Source organism: Pecten maximus, chromosome 8, assembly GCF_902652985.1.
Source record: "Pecten maximus chromosome 8, xPecMax1.1, whole genome shotgun sequence".
Classification (NCBI taxonomy): domain Eukaryota; kingdom Metazoa; phylum Mollusca; class Bivalvia; order Pectinida; family Pectinidae; genus Pecten; species Pecten maximus.
In genome coordinates this window covers 342,585-363,462 of record NC_047022.1, presented here as the reverse complement: position 1 = coordinate 363,462, position 20,878 = coordinate 342,585, and the positions used below count along the sequence as shown (strand labels likewise).

General features: G+C 34.9%; 1 protein-coding gene across 1 annotated transcript in view; it reads left to right on the top strand.

Moving 5' to 3' along the window:
* The first annotated feature begins 16,171 nt into the window (after positions 1-16,171).
* Positions 16,172-20,878, top strand: part of LOC117333265 (monocarboxylate transporter 5-like) — a 13,740-nt gene continuing 9,033 nt past the window's right edge. The window contains exons 1-3 of the mRNA XM_033892481.1: positions 16,172-16,251; positions 16,724-17,146; positions 18,220-18,489. Coding sequence (XP_033748372.1) covers positions 17,074-17,146; positions 18,220-18,489 — 343 coding nt within the window. The 5' untranslated portion in view covers positions 16,172-16,251; positions 16,724-17,073. The remainder of the gene's footprint in view (positions 16,252-16,723; positions 17,147-18,219; positions 18,490-20,878) is intronic.

Sequence of the window (20,878 nt, the reverse complement as noted above, 5' to 3'; positions counted from 1 at the left end):
TTCTTATCTTTTCGGATTATGTAGTACCTTTGCTTGTTTTCTAAACAACAAGAAACACACCTGTCACTGTCTGGAAAGCGAATTCTGTCAGTTTCTTTTACTGGAGTTGCCATATTTGTTTACATTTTTTCAGCGCCCTCTACCGGTCACAAAATTCAAATAGCAATCTGACCAGACTCTCGTTTGAGGCAGTCTCGAGCGAGGACGAGAGTCTGGGGAATGCGAGACTAATCAACCCTTTACTGTTTACAAACTAATGACGTCACAGGTAGACGGATTATCATATCAACCCTTTACTGTTTACAAACTGATGGGGTCACAAGTAGACGGATTATCACAGCACATATGAAACATCCTTCCAATTCTAATTTTCAATCTCCAATAAAGCATCAAAAATATTAGGTGTCAACAAAGTAGTTTGAAGCGGGGAAATCCGCAGTACATGTTGTGTAACCATGATGGTGATATCAGGTTACAAAATGGCTGCCGTACGCAGAGCTGCCATGTAAAAGGTTTCACGAGTCCAAAAAGTCCTTTACAGTTACCTCAGTGGCACCAAAGGAATTGGATGAGAAGTTATTAATGTGTTTTTCAAGATACCGGCCATCTTTGATTTCAGGCCGTTCTAAAAATAACAACATTTAGCGGGACTCTCTCAGGATCATTTCCGGAAGTTTGAGCTCAATGTCACTAGTGCAACTTGAGAAGAAGTTGAAAATGTAAATTGTCGGCATTGTCGGCATTTCAAAAAGATCAAAAAATTTGAAAAATGAACAATGTCCTAAAATAGATTAACTTTGACCTCTGACGAGCTTTTTTTACTAGACATTTTTTTGTATGAACTTATAATTAATTTTCCATTGTTTGTACGCAGAATGCGGCTTTCTGATTGGTTGAGATTTTTTTTTCATACCGCAATGCTTAAGTAGAAAACATGTTAGCACCATTTGTATTTTGCAAAAATATTGCTTCGGAAAAGCTTTAGATTCAACGGTTTTTCAGTTAAGGTCATTTAAACTTTTAGGTACGATGTCATGGTGGCCATAATGGATTCTTGACCTGCTAATTGATAGATGACTTAACTCCTTTGACATTTGCTATGCATGCCAAGGCGACTAAAGGATCTTTATGTCATCAGCAAACAGGTCCATATAGCCAATGGGAAATTTTGACCGGGGTATGTTTCCACAGGGGTAATATTTTCATGATACACAGTCACTTATTTCAGTAATCTGTATGAAATCATACGACAAAACACAGGCGAAATCCCAGTGGTGGTAAGTAATGCTAGATTTACAACAGTATGATAAACATTAGGTAAAGAAAGGTTTATCGTGATAAACACTGGTGTTTGGCTTTGAAATAATTATATCTAAACTATATTCTTGTTTGACAGGAATGTTGCAATACGTACACTTACTTGTGAAAATGACAGAGGAAACCTGACAGTAATGTGTTACTATTTTAGGGTGAGGCTTTCTTTCTAAAAATGTAATGCTTCGTATTTACGCCGAGAAATTTGTTTACCTTTACGGGTCATCAACAGTATAAACGACTGGATGGTACATTGGTTTGTACAATAAATAACTTTATAATTACAATGTATTCAAAGTCTCTCTCTGCTTTCGTACCGTATAAACTTACACAAATCTGTTAAATGAATGGATACATAACCTCACTGAGGCTATAACGTAAGGATCATGTAAAACTAAACATTGTTCCACAAATGGATGATTTAATAGACAAACAGGATGCTAGGTCAAAACATGTTAGTACGGTACTGTATACATGTACTCTGAAACGTTTATAAACGTTTGTTGTGTTTAAACGTTTGTTGTGTATAAACGTTTGTTGTGTATAAACGTTTGTTGTGTTTAAACGTTTGTTGTGTATAAACGTTTGTTATATAAACGTTTGTTATATAAACGTTTGTTGTGTATAAACGTTTGTTGTGTTTAAACGTTTGTTGTGTATAAACGTTTGTTGTGTATAAACGTTTGTTGTGTATAAAAGTTCGTTATCTACAAACGTTTGTTATGTATAAACGTTTGTTATATAAACGTTTGTTGTGTATAAAAGTTCGTTATCTATAAACGTTTGTTATGTATAAACGTTTGTTATATAAACGTTTGTTGTGTATAAAAGTTCGTTATCTATAAACGTTTGTTGTGTATAAACGTTTGTTGTGTTTAAACGTTCGTTCGCTATACATTTTCGTTGTGTATAAACGTTTATTAATTATAAACATTCGTTGTTTATAATTGTTTGTTGTGTATGAAAGTTGTTGTATATAAACTTTCGATGTGTTTAAACGTTTGTTGTGTATAAACGTTAATTGTTCATAAAGGTTTGTTGTATATAAATAATGTTTAATTTAACCACGTTTATCTCTTTCTGGACATAATTTATTTGTTTTAATCTTTTTGCTATCCCACAATCAGCCATGGTCCTCTTGGTTGTCCGAATGTGTAGTATCAGTAGGACTATTGTCTGAAAATAAATAAATGCACATGTATCCTTATAAACTGTGAAGTCGACCAACAATAGAGTGCGTTCATTCGAATTCTCACAATAACACAATATGTAGCAGCCTTATCTCCCTACAAAAAGCAGGACGCTGACATATTTATATTTGCGACCGCATTACTCAGTTTTCAAATTCAGTTGACATGCCTTATAAGAAACATTATTACATTACATTATTCCAAATGTATCTTCGAACACCTTTAGCCAGGAACATTGCTAAAAAGGGGAAAAAAAACTGATTCATGATTAAAATCCTTTTTACGCTAGTTGTTCCCTATACTGACTTGATTCAGTCTCCGTTACAGGAGATGGCGCGTGGAAAGGGAGCATGCGCTGTGATAATTTCCGCCAATTCAACATTTCAGAGGATCTTGGAGATACACTTTATTTAATTTCCTGGCGATATCTTATCGTGTATGATCAGGGATGAAATTATAAAAATAACTTATAAACTGCATTTCGGTTCAGGTTATAGGCACAGGTAGCTTGATTTATGTCCTGTAATACAGTGGCCATAGGTAGCTTGATTTATGTCCCGTTATACAGTGGCCACAGGTAGCTTGATTTATGTCCCGTAATACAGTGGTCACAGGTAGCTTGATTTATGTCCCGTTATACAGTGGCCACAGGTAGCTTGATTTATGTCCCGTTATACAGTGGTCACAGGTAGCTTGACTTATGTCCCGTAATAGAGTGGCCACAGGTAGCTTGACTTATGTCCCTTAATACAGTGGTCACAGGTAGCTTGATTTATGTCCCTTAATACAGTGGTCACAGGTAGCTTGACTTATGTCCCGTAATACAGTGGCCACAGGTAGCTTGATTTATGTCCCGTAATACAGTGGCCACAGGTAGCTTGATGTATGTCCCGTTATACAGTGGCCACAGGTAGCTTGATTTATGTCCCGTTATACAGTGGCCACAGGTAGCTTGATTTATGTCCCGTTATACAGTGGCCACAGGTAGCTTGCTTTATGTCCCGTAATACAGTGGCCACAGGTAGCTTGATTTATGTCCCGTAATACAGTGGCATTTATATACGAGGGGCCGCGGTGGCCGAGTGGTTAAGGTGTCCCGACACTTTAACACTAGCCCTCCACCTCTGGGTTGCGAGTTCGAAACCTACGTGGGGCAGTTGCCAGGTACTGACCAGTAGGCCAGTGGTTTTTCTCCGGGTACTTCGGCTTTCCTCCACCTCCAAAACCTGGCACGTCCTTAAATGACCCTGGCTGTTTATAAGACGTTAAAAAAAACCCATTCATATGTCTATAACACGAAACCGAATGCAATACAATGCTTTATCAACAACAATATGTATTCATTACAAGAAGCACAATATCTTACGGGCTAAAATCGCTATGGTATTCAAAAGGGTTTGATTAAACATTAAGTCCTGTTACTTTATTGATTTGTTTTGCTTTATATCCTCGAGCACTGTTACAGCAAGAGGTAAAGTCAAATCTGTTTAAAACATTCCTATTTACATGTTATGTATTCAACAGGTAAAATGAGAAGGGCGTCCCTAGCTGATGCGGTTTGTGAATATCCAGTACCCGATACAGCCCCGGATGGAGGATGGGGATGGGTGATAACAATTTCCTCCTTCATGGTGAATATGTTGGTTGAAGGCGTGGATTATACATTCGGAATTTTCTTTCCGGTTTTCCTCACAACCTTCGGAGAAAGTAAAGGGAAGACTCAACTACTACACTCGATACAGATAGGGACTCTCCTTGTTGTTGGTGAGGGTAAATTAATTAACAAATAAGTCGTCGGTGAACAGAAGACGTTTACCCTCCAGGAATACCTGGTCCAAGCATCATCAACGTTCTTTAAGTTAATTCAATGTGAAAGTGTTACAGAATTTAGGGAAAGCTCCTATTATAAGAATGTTCCTTAAATCTAATCATGATTTCACAATCGTCATTACTAGTCAGAAGTTTTTACTGTGTAAGGTTTTGTTCCAACTACACAACACAGTACTCGGATGGAATTAGTTATAGTCTAGGTGCTTGGTCTATATGAAGTCAGGCGTGTTAAACGTACAATGTATATTGATATGGAGTCAGACCTGTTCCATGTACAATTATATTGATATAAAATCAGACATTCTGTATGTGTGTTGATTTGCCTAGCTGTTCCAATGTCACCCCCTGTTAGGTGTTCCAATGTCATCCCCCTATTAGCTGTTCCAATGTCACCGCCCTATTAGCTGTTCCAATGTCACCCCCATATTAGCTGTTCCAATGTCACCCCCATATTAGCTGTTCCAATGTCACCCCCTGTTACCTGTTCCAATGCCACTCCATATTATCTGTTCCAATGTTGCTCCCCCCTCCCCCCCTATTAGCTGTTCCAAGTTCACTGCGTAATTAGCTGTTCCAATGTCGCCCCCTATTAGCTGTTCCAATTTCACCCCCTGTTAGCTGTTCCAATGTCACCCTCTGTTAGCTGTCCCAATGTCACCGCCCAATTAGCTGTTCCAATGTCGCCCCCTATTAGCTGATCCAATGTCACCCCTGTTAGCTGTTCAAATATCACCCCCTGTTAGCTGTCCCAATGTCACCGCCCTATTACCTGTTCCAATGTCGCCCCCTGTACACCTAACCCCCGAAACCCCCACAATATTTAACAGCTGTTATCCCCTGTCCCCCCCAACCACACCCCCCCCTCCCCCAAAAAAATTTTGGGGCCCCGGGTTCCATTTTTTTTTTCCCAAAAAACCCCGCAAAATTTTAAAATTAAACCCCCCCCTTTTTTTTTTTTTTCCCCAATTTTTTAAAATTTTTTTTTTTTCCCGCCCTTTTTTTTTAAAATTTAAGTTTTCCTTTTTAAAATTTTTTTTTTTCCCCCAAAAACCCGGCCTTTTTTTTTTTTTGAGGGGTTTTTCTCATTTTTTTAAATTTTGGGGTTTTTCCCCGGTTTAAACAATTTTTTGTTTGGTGAGGTTTCTTATTAAAAAACAAATTTTTTTGTACCAAAACTCAGAAATGTCCTTTGTTTTTTGTCCCCATAAATACCTTACCCCTTTGACCAACAAAATTAGCCTAATTTGGCCCCCGACAAAAATAAATTGAAACCAATCTTTTTTTTTTTTTACCCCTTTTAACCTGCCTTTAAAACAATAAATTTTTCCCGAATACTCATGACCTGGACCTCTTTTTTTTTTACCAAATAACTCTGTACCTTACAATCTAATAGTTTTTTTTTTCCCCGACTTCTCTTACCTTTCCAAATTAAAGTTATTTTTACCCGCTAAACTTTACCTGTAACCCAACAATTTTTTTTGTCCCCACTATAACTACTGTCCCTGTCCAACTAATATTTTTTTGTACCCGCTATAATACATGTACCTTACCAAATTATTTTCCCCGACATAAAACTACTGTACCTGTACCAATCATATTTTTTTTTCCCCGACTAAAACTACATTACCTGTACCTTTTATTTTTTTTGTACCCGCATATAACTACAGACCTGTACCATCATATTTATTTTGTACCCGACAAAACACATGTCCCTGTCCCAATCATATTTTTTACCCGAATAAAATACATGTCCTTTACCAATTTATAGTTTTTTTGTACCCGACATATAACACAGTACCTGTACCAATCATTTTTTTTTCCCGCTTAAACATGTACCTTTTTCCCAAAAATCTATATAGTTTTTTGTCCCGACTATAATACATTACCTGTCCCAATCATTTTTTTTGTCCCCGACATAAAAACACTTTCCTTTACCAATCATTTTTTTTGGTACCGACAAAAAACTACATTACCTGTACCAATATATTTGTACCCACATAAAACTACTGTATTTTACCAATCTTTAAGTTATTTGTACCGCTATAACTAATGTACCTGTAACCAATCTATATAGTTTTTTTTGTACCCGAATATAACTAAAATTTACCTTTTCCCCACTTATAGTTTTTTTGTCCCCAAAATTAAAAATTACCTTTTCCCAAATTTAATATTTTTGTCCCGACAAATAACCATTTACCGTCCCCAATTTATAGTTATTTTGTCCCGACTATAATAATGTACCTGTCCCAATTTATATAGTTTTTTTTGTACCCCTATAACTACATGCCCTTTTCCAAATCATATAGTTTTTTGTACCGACTATAACTACATTTCCGGGGGACCAATCCCATATTTGACCCGCTATAACTACCTTAAATTTTTGTTTTTCCCCACAATAAAAATTTAATTTTGTACCCGACATATAACTACATTATGTACCAATCTATATAGTTTTTTGTCCCCACATAAACTACTGTCCGGGACCAATATTTTTTTGTTTCCCCGCTTTAAAACTACTGAAAATTTTCCCAATCTTATATTATTTTTACCCGACAAAACTACATGTACCTTTTTACCAATCAATTTTTTTCCCCGCTAAAACACATGTACCTGTACCAATCTAAAATAGAAAATTTTGTACCCACATAAAACAATTTACCTTTACCAATCTATATATTATTTTGTACCCGACTTTTAAAAACTGTACCTTTTAACCCCAAATCTATTATTATTTGCCCCCGAATAAAAACTAATGTCCCTGTCCCAAATCTATATATTTTTTTGTACCGACATATAACACTTTACCTGTACAATCATTTTTTTAACCACATAATACGTACCTGTCCCAAATCTTGGGTTTTTTTGTACCCGACATAAAAATACATGTTTGTAACCAAATTTATATTTTATTTTACCCCATAACTACTTCCCTTTTTCCCAATCTAAAAATGTTATTTTGCCCCACATATAACTACGTCCTTTACCAACTATATAGTTTTTTTGTCCCCAATATAATACATGACCTGAAAAACCCACTATAAGTTTTTTTTTGTACCCGAATAAACACGGTACCGTTTCCCTCTATTTTTACCCCGCAAAACCTGTCCGTCCTTTAAATTTTTTTGTCCCGACTAATCCTCTTCCTGTACCATTTTTTTGACCGAATATAACTATTTATTTGCCATTTTTTTTTGTCCCGACTTTCGGTTTTTTTCCAATCATTATTTTTTTCCCGCTTCCTTCCTTTCCTTATTTTTTTTTTTCCCGCTTTCTCATGTCCTTTTTCCCCCTCTTATTTTTTTCCCGCTTCCATACCTTCCCCTCTTATTTTTTTCCCCTTCCCTTTCTTACCTTTTCCCCTCTTTAGTTTTTTTGTACCCCTATACCATGTACCTGTCCTTTTGTTTTTTGTCCCCTAAACCCCCTTACTGTCCCCAACCCTTTTTTTTTTCCCCTTCTCAATTCTCATATAGTTATTATTGTTAAACCCGACATATAACTACATGTACCCTGTTACCAATTATATAGTTATTTTGTACCCGACATATAACGACATGTACCTGTTAACCGAATCTATATAGTTATTTTGTAACCCGACTATTAACTACATTACCTGTTACCAATCTATATAGTTATTTGTGTACCGCGACTATAAACTACATGTACCTGTTACCAATCTATATAAGTATTTTGTAAGTGTAAACCCGACAGTATAACTACATGGTACCTGTGACGCAATCTATATAGGTTTGTAGTACCCGACATATAACTACATGTACCTGTTACCAATCGATATAGTTATTTTGTACCCGACATATAACTTACATGTACCTGTAACCAATCTAGATAGTTATTTTGTATCCCGACATATAACTACATGTACCTGTACCAATCTATATAGTTATTTTGTACCCGACATATAACTACATGTACCTGTACCAATCTATATAGTTTATTTTGTACCCGACATATAACTACATGTACCTGTTACCAATCTATATAGTTTTTTGTACCCGACATATAACACATTTACCTGTGTTTTCCAATCTATAGAGTTATTTTGTACCCTACATATAACTACCATGTACCTGTACCAATCTATATAGTTTATTTTGTTACCCGACATTATAACTACATGTACCTGAACCAATCTATAGTTATTTTGTACCCGACATATAACTACATGTATCCTGTGACCCAATCTAATCGTTATTGTACCCGACCATATAACTTACATGTACCCTGTTACCAATCTATATAGTTATTTTGTACCGACATATAACTACATATACCTGTACACCAATCTATATAGTTATTTTGTACCCGACATATAACTACATGTACCTGTGACAATCTATTAGTTATTTTGTACCGACATATAACTACATGTTACCTGTGACCAATCTATATAGTTATTTTGTACCCGACATATAACTACATGTACCTGTACCCAATCTATATAGTTATTTTGTACCCGACATATAACTACATGTACCTGTTACCAATCTATATAGTTATTTGTACCCGACCGTATAACTACATGTACCTGTAACCAATCTATATAGTTATTTTGTACACGACATATAACTACATGTACCTGTGACCAATCTATATAGTTATTTTGTACCCGACATATAACTACATGTACCTGTACCAATCTATATAGTTCTTTGTACCCGACATATAACTACATGTACCTGTACCAATCTATATAGTTATTTGTACCCGACATATAACTACATGTACCTGTAACCAATCTATATAGTTATTTGTACCCGATTATAACTACATGTACCCCTGTTACCAATCATATTTGTACCCGACTATATAACTAACATGTACCTGTACCAATGCTATATAGTTATTTTGTAGCCGACATATAACTACATGTACCTGTAACCATCTATCAGTATTTGTACCGACATATAACTACATGTACCTGTGACCAATCATATAGTTAATTTTGTACCCGACATATACTACATGTACCTGGTACCCAATCTATATAGTATTTTGTACCCGACATATAACTACATGTACCTGTTAACCATCTATATAGTTATTTGTACCCGACATATAACTACATGTACCTGTTCCAATCTATATAGTTTATTTTGTACCCGACATATAACTACATGTACCTGTTAACCCATCTATATAGTTATTTTGTACCCGACATATAACTACATGTACCTGGACCAATCTACTAGTATTTGTACCCGACATATAACTACATGTACCTGTTACCAATCTATATAGTTATTTTTGTACCCGACATATAACTACATGTACCTGTTACCAATCTATATAGTATTTTGTACCCGACATATAACTACATGTACCTGTAACAATCTATATAGTTATCTTTGTACCCGAACATATAACTACATGTACCCGTAACCCCAATCTATATAGTCTATTTTGTACCCGACATATAACTACATGTACCTGTTACAATCTATATTTGTACCCGACATATAACTACATGTACCCTGTACCAATCTATATAGTTATTTTGTACCCGACATATAACTACATGTACCTGTAACCAATCTATATAGTTATTTTGTACCCGACATATAACTACATGTACCTGTGACCAATCTATATAGTTATTTTGTACCCGACATATAACTACATGTACCTGTTACCAATCTATATAGTTATTTTTATACCCGACTTTATAAACTACATGTTACCTGTATGCCAATCTATATAGTTATTTTTGGTACCCGACATATAAGCTACAATGTACCTGTGAACCAAATCTATATAGTTGTTACCTGTACCCTACATATAACTACATGTAGCCTGTTACCAATCTATATAGTTATTTTGTAACGACATATAACTACATGTACACATGTGACCAATCTAATTTATTTGTACCCGACATATAACTAATACATGTACCTGTTACCAATCTAAGTATAGTTATTTTGTACCGACATATACGTACTCATGTACCTGATACCAAGTCTATATAGTTAATTTTGTAGTACCCGACATATAACTACATGTACTGTTACCAAGTCTTATATAGTATTTTGTACCCGGACATATAACTACATGTACCTGTGACCAATCTATATAGTTATATTTGTAGCCCGACATATAACTACATGTACCTGTAACCAATCTATATAGTTATTGTGTACCCGACATATAACTACATGTACCTGTGACCAATCTATAGTTATTTGTACCCGACTATAACTACATGTACCTGTGACCCAATCATATAGTTATTTGTACCCGACATATAACTACATGTACCTGTACCAATCTATATAGTTATTTTGTACCCGACATATAACTACATGTACCTTTGAACCAATCTATATAGTTATTTTGTACCCGACATATAACTACATGTACCTGTGACCAATCTATATAGTTATTTTTCTACCCGACATATAACTACATGTACCTGTGACCAATCTATATAGTTATTTTTATACCCGACTTATAACTACATGTACCTGTGACCAATCTATATAATTATTTTGTACCCGACATATAACTACATGTACTTGTGACCAATCTATATAGTTATTTTGTACCCGACATATAACTACATGTACCTGTAACCAATCTATATAGATTATTTCTGTACCCGACATATAACTACATGTACCCTGTTACCAATCTATATAGTTATTTTGTCCCGACATATAACTACATGTACCTGTTACCACTCTATATAGTTATTTTGTACCCGACATATAACTACATGTACCTGTAACCAATCTATATAGTTATTTTGTACCCGACATATAACTACATGTACTGTACCAATCTATATAGTTATTTTGTACCCGACATATAACTACATGTACCTGTTACCAATCTATATAATTATTTTGTACCCGACATATAACTACATGTACCTGTGACCAATCTATATAGTTATTTTGTACCCGACATATAACTACATGTACCTGTTACCAATCTATATAGTTATTTTGTACCCGACATATAACTACATGTACCTGTAACCAATCTATATAGTTATTTGTACCCGACATATAACTACATGTACCTGTTACCAATCTATATAGTTATTTTGTACCCGACATATAACTACATGTACCTGTTACCAATCTATATAGTTATTTTGTACCCGACATATAACTACATGTACCTGTTACCAATCTATATAGTTATTTTGTACCCGACATATACTACATGTACCTGTTACCAATCTATATAGTTATTTTGTACCCGACATATAACTACATGTACCTGTTACCAATCTATATAGTTATTTTGTACCCGACATATAACTACATGTACCTGTTACCAATCTATATAGTTATTTTGTACCCGACATATAACTACATGTACCTGTTACCAATCATATTTGTACCCGACATATAACTACATGTACCTCGTACCAATCTATATAGTTATTTTGTACCCGACATATAACTACATGTACCTGTACCAATCTATATAGTTATTTTGTACCCGACATATAACTACATGTACCTGGTACCAATCTATATAGTTATTTGTACCCGACATATAACTACATGTACCTGTTACCAATCTATATAAGTTATTTTGTACCCGACATATAACTACATGTACCTGTAACCAATCTATATAGTTATTTTGTACCCGACATATAACTACTGTACCTGTTGACCAATCTATATAGTTATTTTGTACCCGACATATAACTACATGTACCTGTTACCAATCTATATAGTATTTTGTACCCGACATATAACTACATGTTACCTGTTACCAATCTATATAGTTATTTTGTACCCGACATATAACTACATTGTACCTGTAACCAATCTATATAATTATTTTGTACCCGACATATAAACTACATGTACCTGTGACCAATCTATATAGTTATTTTGTACCCGACATATAACTACATGTACCTGTTACCAATCATATTTGTACCCGACATATAACTACATGTACCTGTTACCAATCTATATAGTTATTTTGTACCCGACATATAACTACATGTACCTGTAACCAATCTATATAGTTATTTTGTACCCGACATATAACTACATGTACCTGTTACCAATCTATATAGTTATTTTGTACCCGACATATAACTACATGTACCTGTAACCAATCTATATAGTTATTTTGTACCCGACATATAACTACATGTACCTGTAACCAATCTATATAGTTATTTTGTACCCGACATATAACTACATGTACCTGTGACCAATCTATATAGTTATTTTGTACCCGACATATAACTACATGTACCTGTTACCAATCTATATAGTTATTTTGTACCCGACATATAACTACATGTACCTGTAACCAATCTATATAATTATTTTGTACCCGACATATAACTACATGTACCTGTAACCAATCTATATATAGGTATTTTGTACCCGACATATAACTACATGTACCTGTAACCAATCTATATAGTTATTTTGTACCCGACATATAACTACATGTACCTGTGACCAATCTATATAGTTATTTTGTACCCGACATATAACTACATGTACCTGTAACCAATCTATATAGTTATTTTGTACCCGACATATAACTACATGTACCTGTTACCAATCTATATAGTTATTTTGTACCCGACATATAACTACATGTACCTGTTACCAATCTATATAGTTATTTTGTACCCGACATATAACTACATGTACCTCGTACAATCTAATAGTTATTTTGTACCCGACATATAATACATGTACCTGTTACCAATCTATATAGTTATTTTGTACCGACATATAACTACATGTACCTGTAACCAATCTATATAGTTATTTTGTACCCGACATATAACTACATGTACCTGTAACCAATCTATATAGTTATTTTGTACCCGACATATAACTACATGTACCTGTAACCAATCTATATAGTTATTTTGTACCCGACATATAACTACATGTACCTCGTACCAATCTATATAGTTATTTTGTACCCGACATATAACTACATGTACCTGTTACCAATCTATATAGTTATTTTGTACCCGACATATAACTACATGTACCTGTACCAATCTATATAGTATTTTGTACCCGACATATAACTACATGTACCTGTTACCAATCTATATAGTTATTTTGTACCCGACATATAACTACATGTACCTGTAACCAATCTATATAGTTATTTTGTACCCGACATATAACTACATGTACCTGTAACCAATCTATATAGTTATTTTGTACCCGACATATAACTACATGTACCTCGTACCAATCTATATAGTTATTTTGTACCCGACATATAACTACATGTACCTGTAACCAATCTATATAGTTATTTTGTACCCGACATATAACTACATGTACCTGTTACCAATCTATATAGTTATTTTGTACCCGACATATAACTACATGTACCTGTTACCAATCTATATAGTTATTTTGTACCCGACATATAACTACATGTACCTGTTACCAATCTATATAGTTATTTTGTACCCGACATATAACTACATGTACCTGTAACCAATCTATATAGTTATTTTGTACCCGACATATAACTACATGTACCTGTAACCAATCTATATAGTTATTTTGTACCCGACATATAACTACATGTACCTGTACCAATCTATATAGTTATTTTGTACCCGACATATAACTACATGTACCTGTAACCAATCTATATAGTTATTTTGTACCCGACATATAACTACATGTACCTGTTACCAATCTATATAGTTATTTGTACCCGACATATAACTACATGTACCTGTAACCAATCTATATAGTTATTTTGTACCCGACATATAACTACATGTACCTGTTACCAATCTATATAGTTATTTTGTACCCGACATATAACTACATGTACCTGTAACCAATCTATATAGTTATTTTGTACCCGACATATAACTACATGTACCTGTTACCAATCTATATAGTTATTTTGTACCCGACATATAACTACATGTACCTGTACCAATCTATATAGTTATTTTGTACCCGACATATAACTACATGTACCTGTAACCAATCTATATAGTTATTTTGTACCCGACATATAACTACATGTACCTGTAACCAATCATATTTGTACCCGACATATAACTACATGTTCCTGTTACCAATCTATATAGTTATTTTGTACCCGACATATAACTACATGTACCTGTGACCAATCATATTTGTACCCGACATATAACTACATGTACCTGTTACCAATCTATATAGTTATTTTGTACCGACATATAACTACATGTACCTGTTACCAATCTATATAGTTATTTTGTACCCGACATATAACTACATGTACCTGTTACCAATCTATATAGTTATTTTGTACCCGACATATAACTACATGTACCTGTTACCAATCTATATAGTTATTTTGTACCCGACATATAACTACATGTACCTGTTACCAATCTAGATAGTTATTTTGTACCCGACATATAACTACATGTACCTGTGACCAATCTATATAGTTATTTTGTACCGACATATAACTACATGTACCTGTTACCAATCTATATAGTTATTTTGTACCCGACATATAACTACATGTACCTGTGACCAATCTATATAGTTATTTTGTACCCGACATATAACTACATGTACCTGTTACCAATCTATATAGTTATTTTGTACCCGACATATAACTACATGTACCTGTTACCAATCTATATAGTTATTTTGTACCCGACATATAACTACATGTACCTGTGACCAATCTATATAGTTATTTTGTACCGACATATAACTACATGTACCTGTGACCAATCTATATAGTTATTTTGTACCCGACATATAACTACATGTACCTGTGACCAATCTATATAGTTATTTTGTACCGACATATAACTACATGTACCTGTTACCAATCTATATAGTTATTTCGTACCCGACATATAACTACATGTACCTGTAACCAATCTATATAGTTATTTTGTACCCGACATATAACTACATGTACCTGTAACCAATCTATATAGTTATTTTGTACCGACATATAACTACATGTAACTGTTACCAATCTATATAGTTATTTTGTACCGACATATAACTACATGTACCTGTTACCAATCTATATAGTTATTTTGTACCCGACATATAACTAACTACATGTACCTGTGACCAATCATATTTGTACCCGACATATAACTACATGTACCTGTAACCAATCTATATAATTATTTTGTACCCGACATATAACTACATGTACCTGTTACCAATCTATATAGTTATTTTGTACCCGACATATAACTACATGTACCTGTTACCAATCTATATAGTTATTTTGTACCCGACATATAACTACATGTACCTGTTACCAATCTATATAGTTATTTTGTACCGACATATAACTACATGTACCTGTTACCAATCTATATAGTTATTTTGTACCCGACATATAACTACATGTACCTGTTACCAATCTATATAGTTATTTTGTACCGACATATAACTACATGTACCTGTTACCAATCTATATAGTTATTTTGTACCCGACATATAACTACATGTACCTGTAACCAATCTATATAGTTATTTTGTACCCGACATATAACTACATGTACCTGTGACCAATCTATATAGTTATTTTGTACCCGACATATAACTACATGTACCTGTAACCAATCTATATAGTTATTTTGTACCCGACATATAACTACATGTACCTGTTACCAATCTATATAGTTATTTTGTACCCGACATATAACTACATGTACATGTACCTGTTACCAATCTATATAGTTATTTTGTACCAAACATATAACTAACTACATGTACCTGTAACAGATCAATATAGTTTTTTATATGTGTAATAATTCCTGTTAGTTATGAATATCAATCGTTATGGCATTTTTGTATATTTCTAGCCCACCATCTGGAGATCGCCCGGAGTCCGTGGTCCGTCAGTCGTCCATTTATTGTCCGCCAGACATCCGTGATATTTCTAGAAGGTTGCCATTGTTCTATAGTTGTGCAAATTATTTTTTTTTAATTTTTAGTCAAAAACAAAACAAAAACAAAACAAAAAATACAGATTTTGAGAATTGAAGTTGATTATTACTTATTCTTGAAAAGTACGTAGGGGTATTTCTTGAACTTTACGTGAATGTTTCTCTTGAACCTAGTTCCAATTTAATTAAGATTTTTGATTATAAACAAAATGGCTGGCTACCGGCGATCTTAGATTTTGATAATTGAAGTTTGTTATTGCTATTTCTTGAAAAACTACCCAGAAAACTTCACATGTATATTCCACTTGTTATTGTTATCAGATTATTAAGAGGAAAAGCAGAAAGAAGGGAAAAGTAGAGAGTTGATCAGACTGATATAGAACCAATAAAGATCATTCAATGGTGGGCGCCAAGATCAATCACTATGGGATCTGTTGCTATTTTATGTAATCTATCTTATGAACCTTTACAGGTATAGGGTTCTGCTTGTTATATCTACCCTCAATTGTGGTACTGGGTGTATATTTCGACAAACGGAGAGTCTTGGCCACGGGAATTGCTGTCTGTGGTGCTGGAGTGGGCGGCTTCGTTTTTGCCCCACTGTTCGGGTTTCTCCTGGAAACCTACCTCTGGCGTGGAACCATATGGATTTTATCAGCGCTTATTCTGAATGGTCTCGTTTTCTCTGCCACCTTCCGACCACTAGAAACCGGAAGTGGAAGAAACATTAGGAACATTAAAACTAATAATAGATATGATTCACACGAGGTAACAGAGAGTTCAGATGTGTCCGGCCAGCAGTTCTGTGCGCCATTACGAGCCATGTTTGACTTTTCTCTTCTAAAAAGTCCCACCATGCTGCTATACGGAGCGTCATGTCTGTTGGTCATGTTTGGTACGTACAGAATGGTATTGTGATGTAAATATACAGTTGTTTCGTGCTTAAGTAGTCAAAACCTTTTTTTTTTTGGTGATCGTAGCAGGGGCAAGTTTCTTGGGTTTAACGGCGCATCAAAATCTTTGGTCATAAAGGGCCTAACAAGGAATGAAACTGATATCAAACAAGAACGTAAAATGTTTAACAATATACATTTTATAAAGAGTTAAAAACGAATGACAATCAAGATTTTATTATACAAATCACATTTTTCATAATTCGTCAATATGGTGGAAATATCTAATTTCTCAGACAGGTTCGGGTATTCCATGGCGGACAACATTTACTGTTGCCCAACGATTTTCTATGAATTTTCCTAGGAAACATTCGAAAATGATTAATTTGCCGGGTAGTAACACAATGCACGGGCGTAACTACACTGATTACTGGACAGTTGTGTAATAATCCGTTATCTAGGGTAAAGACAAAATAAATGTGGATCGCCATATTAAGAGTGTTTATTGGATAAATCAGACATTTTACAGAGAGATAGAGGGAGGCTGCAACATTATGTTTTTAAAAAGTATTATAATTTATAAATCTAATATTATAATTTATAAATCTAATATTATAATTTATAAATCTAATATTATAATTTATAAATCTAATATTATAATTTATAAATCTAATATTATAATTTATAAATCTAATACAGCATTGTAATTACGACGGTATGATGAAATCAATCTAAAAGGTTTTCACGGTATGTTTAAGAGGCTTGTTCACACGTTTTCGGAAATGGCGTATAAACAGATATGAAGCTTTTTATTTTGATCTCTCATACAGATTAAACCAGAGTGTTATTTGTGAACATTTCACTGTTTGTTGCTTATCTTTCCTGAACACCTCACCTCTAGCCCTCCCCCCTCCCCAACCAACGTCTGAAAACGTGCTATACATACTACGGAAGGTCAAATACATTTTGACTGTCACAAATTAGGTCCCTGAGATCAAATTCATATGACGGGTTGTGTAAAAACATATCTCGTAAATAAAAATATGTTCTTCATTGTAAAACATCACTTTTACAGGATTTTACATTCCATCAAATTTCCTTCCTGCCTTGGCTAGTGACGTCAACCTCACGAATGAAGAGGGAGCCTTTCTCATTTTACTTATGGGCGTATCCAACAGTGTTACACGCGTTGTGATTGGCTACATAGCTGACAAATCATGGGCCAATAGCTTGATAATAAATAATTCTGCTCTGCTGGTTGGTGGAGTGGCCACGTGCTTTGCACCCTTCTACATGAACTTTACAAATCTAGCAGTCTACGCTCTCCTTTCTGGTACTGTGATGGGTATGTTATATAATCAATGATTTTATAGACTTTATATCAATTAACCAAAATAACAATATTGATCTATGCCTCTAAACGAGTGATCACTCTGTCAGCGGTATCTCAAACACTGAAACTGATGTATCTAGCCCACAGCCTTAATACAAATATAGGTCAAAAAGGATATGTATATATATATATATATACATATATATAGGTCAAAGAAGTAATATGAACAGTATAATCCAGATAACACTGGATCCTCACATAAATGTATGGAGGATACGAATTACTTGTAATGGTTATATGGGGCAAAGAAGTAATTCAAACAGTGTGAACAATAAGGCTTGTTAAATTTTCGAGGTAATCCGCCCCTTTATCAAAACACAAAAACTTACAAATAGTTTTCATTGTTAAACTGGAAGTTGTTGAGTGTGAGGACAAGTGTAAGTACTTCTACTAGACTATCAGTCGATGGGTGCTTATAACCACGGCGTTCCCATGCCTCCCGACAGGCATTAATGCCGTCCGCATGAGGGATGTTTGTGTAAAGAGAGAGAACGTCCATTGTAACTAGCAGAGTACCTTCTGGTATGTTGCTGGATGGTGTTTTATTAAGATAATCGGTGGTGTCTTTTATGTAAGATGGTAGATTTTCAACAATTGGTCGAAGATGGAAATCGACGAATTTAGAAATTTTTTCCGTCGGATGGCCTATAGAGTTGATAATAGGTCTACCCGGGTTTCCAGGTTTATGGATCTTAGGAAGGAGATAGAATTTCCCTGATAGAGCATTTACGGGACGCAGGAAAATGGCGGTATCTGCGTCTATATCCCCCTTGATGAGTATGCGAACGATGGCCTCATTGATTAGTTTGGCGTGTTCTTGCGTCGGGTCCCTATCAAGTTTGCGATAGAACGTCTCGTTGGTAAGCTGACGATTAGCCTCATTGATGTAGTCACCCCTGTTCATGATAACCACTGCACTACCTAATGGTTACACTCTGGACACAGTAGGTCCTTATGGACAGAGACCATGGGGTATGTCCCCACATAGCCACCATCCTATACTATTTAGTTAACTACATGTTAACCACATAGCCACCATCCTATACTATTTAGTTAACTACATGTTTCTGGAAACCAGTAATCCTTTGCACCAAAAAGTCAAACATTTGAAGACAAATCTCAAGTAATCTAGATGTAGTTACTAACCGCAGTCTTCCAGGTATTATGTATGGTCCACTTAGATAGTTGGAACTTCTATGTAGACCAAAACTGTCATGACCAATCAGATTCTAGAACGATTAAGCCATAGTCTATTCCAGATTAGGTGGTTTTATGTGTAAAGCAGCGTTAATCTAACAGGTAGCGTTCTCGTCAGAAACCTTAATCAGCAGATGTAAGGGCATTAAATATTTGTGCTCATCAGGGAACATGGCGGACATTTTGAAAGTTGAAATTTCATTTTATTTGTCTGTTAGTGTAGGTGTCAGGCCCTGTGTACTAATGAAACCAAGTATGAACATTTTATTTCCGTTCACTTTTAAATATTTCAATGCAAAACAGATTTCTCCCTATGCTCGGTTTTCTTTGAACATTTTATTTCGGTTCACTTTTCAATAATTTAAAACAGATTTCTTCCTATGCTCGTTTTTCTTAAAACAATTACATAGCAATTTTAATTACTTTTCACAAAACAATTATTATTTTTTGACAATTTATTTTATACAGTTTGAAGATATCTTAAACATAATTACGAATGGATTGCAATAGGAAGTGGTATTTTTACCATCAGGAAAAAAAACCCATTCCATCACAAATCTGTCTCCATCCATCACAAACTGTCTCCCATTCCATCACAATCTGTCTCCATCCATCACAAATCTGTCTCCCATTCCATCACAATCTGTCTCCCATTCCATCACAATCTGTCTCCCATTCCATCACAAATCTGTCTCCATCCATCACAAATCTGTCTCCATCCATCACAAATCTGTCTCCATCCATCACAATCTGTCTCCCATTCCATCACAAATCTGTCTCCATCCATCACAATCTGTCTCCATCCATCACAAATCTGTCTCCCATTCCATCACAAATCTGTCTCCCATTCCATCACAAATCTGTCTCCATCCATCACAAATCTGTCTCCCATTCCATCACAATCTGTCTCCCATTCCATCACAAACTGTCTCCCATTCCATCACAAACTGTCTCCCATTCCATCACAAATCTGTCTCCCATTCCATCACAAACTGTCTCCCATTCCATCACAAACTGTCTCCATTCCATCACAATCTGTCTCCATCCACCCAAAAAATCTTCTCCATCCATCACAAATTGTCTCCCAAATTTCCCTCACAAAATCGTCTCCATCCAATCCCAAAACGTCCCCCCCCACAAACGG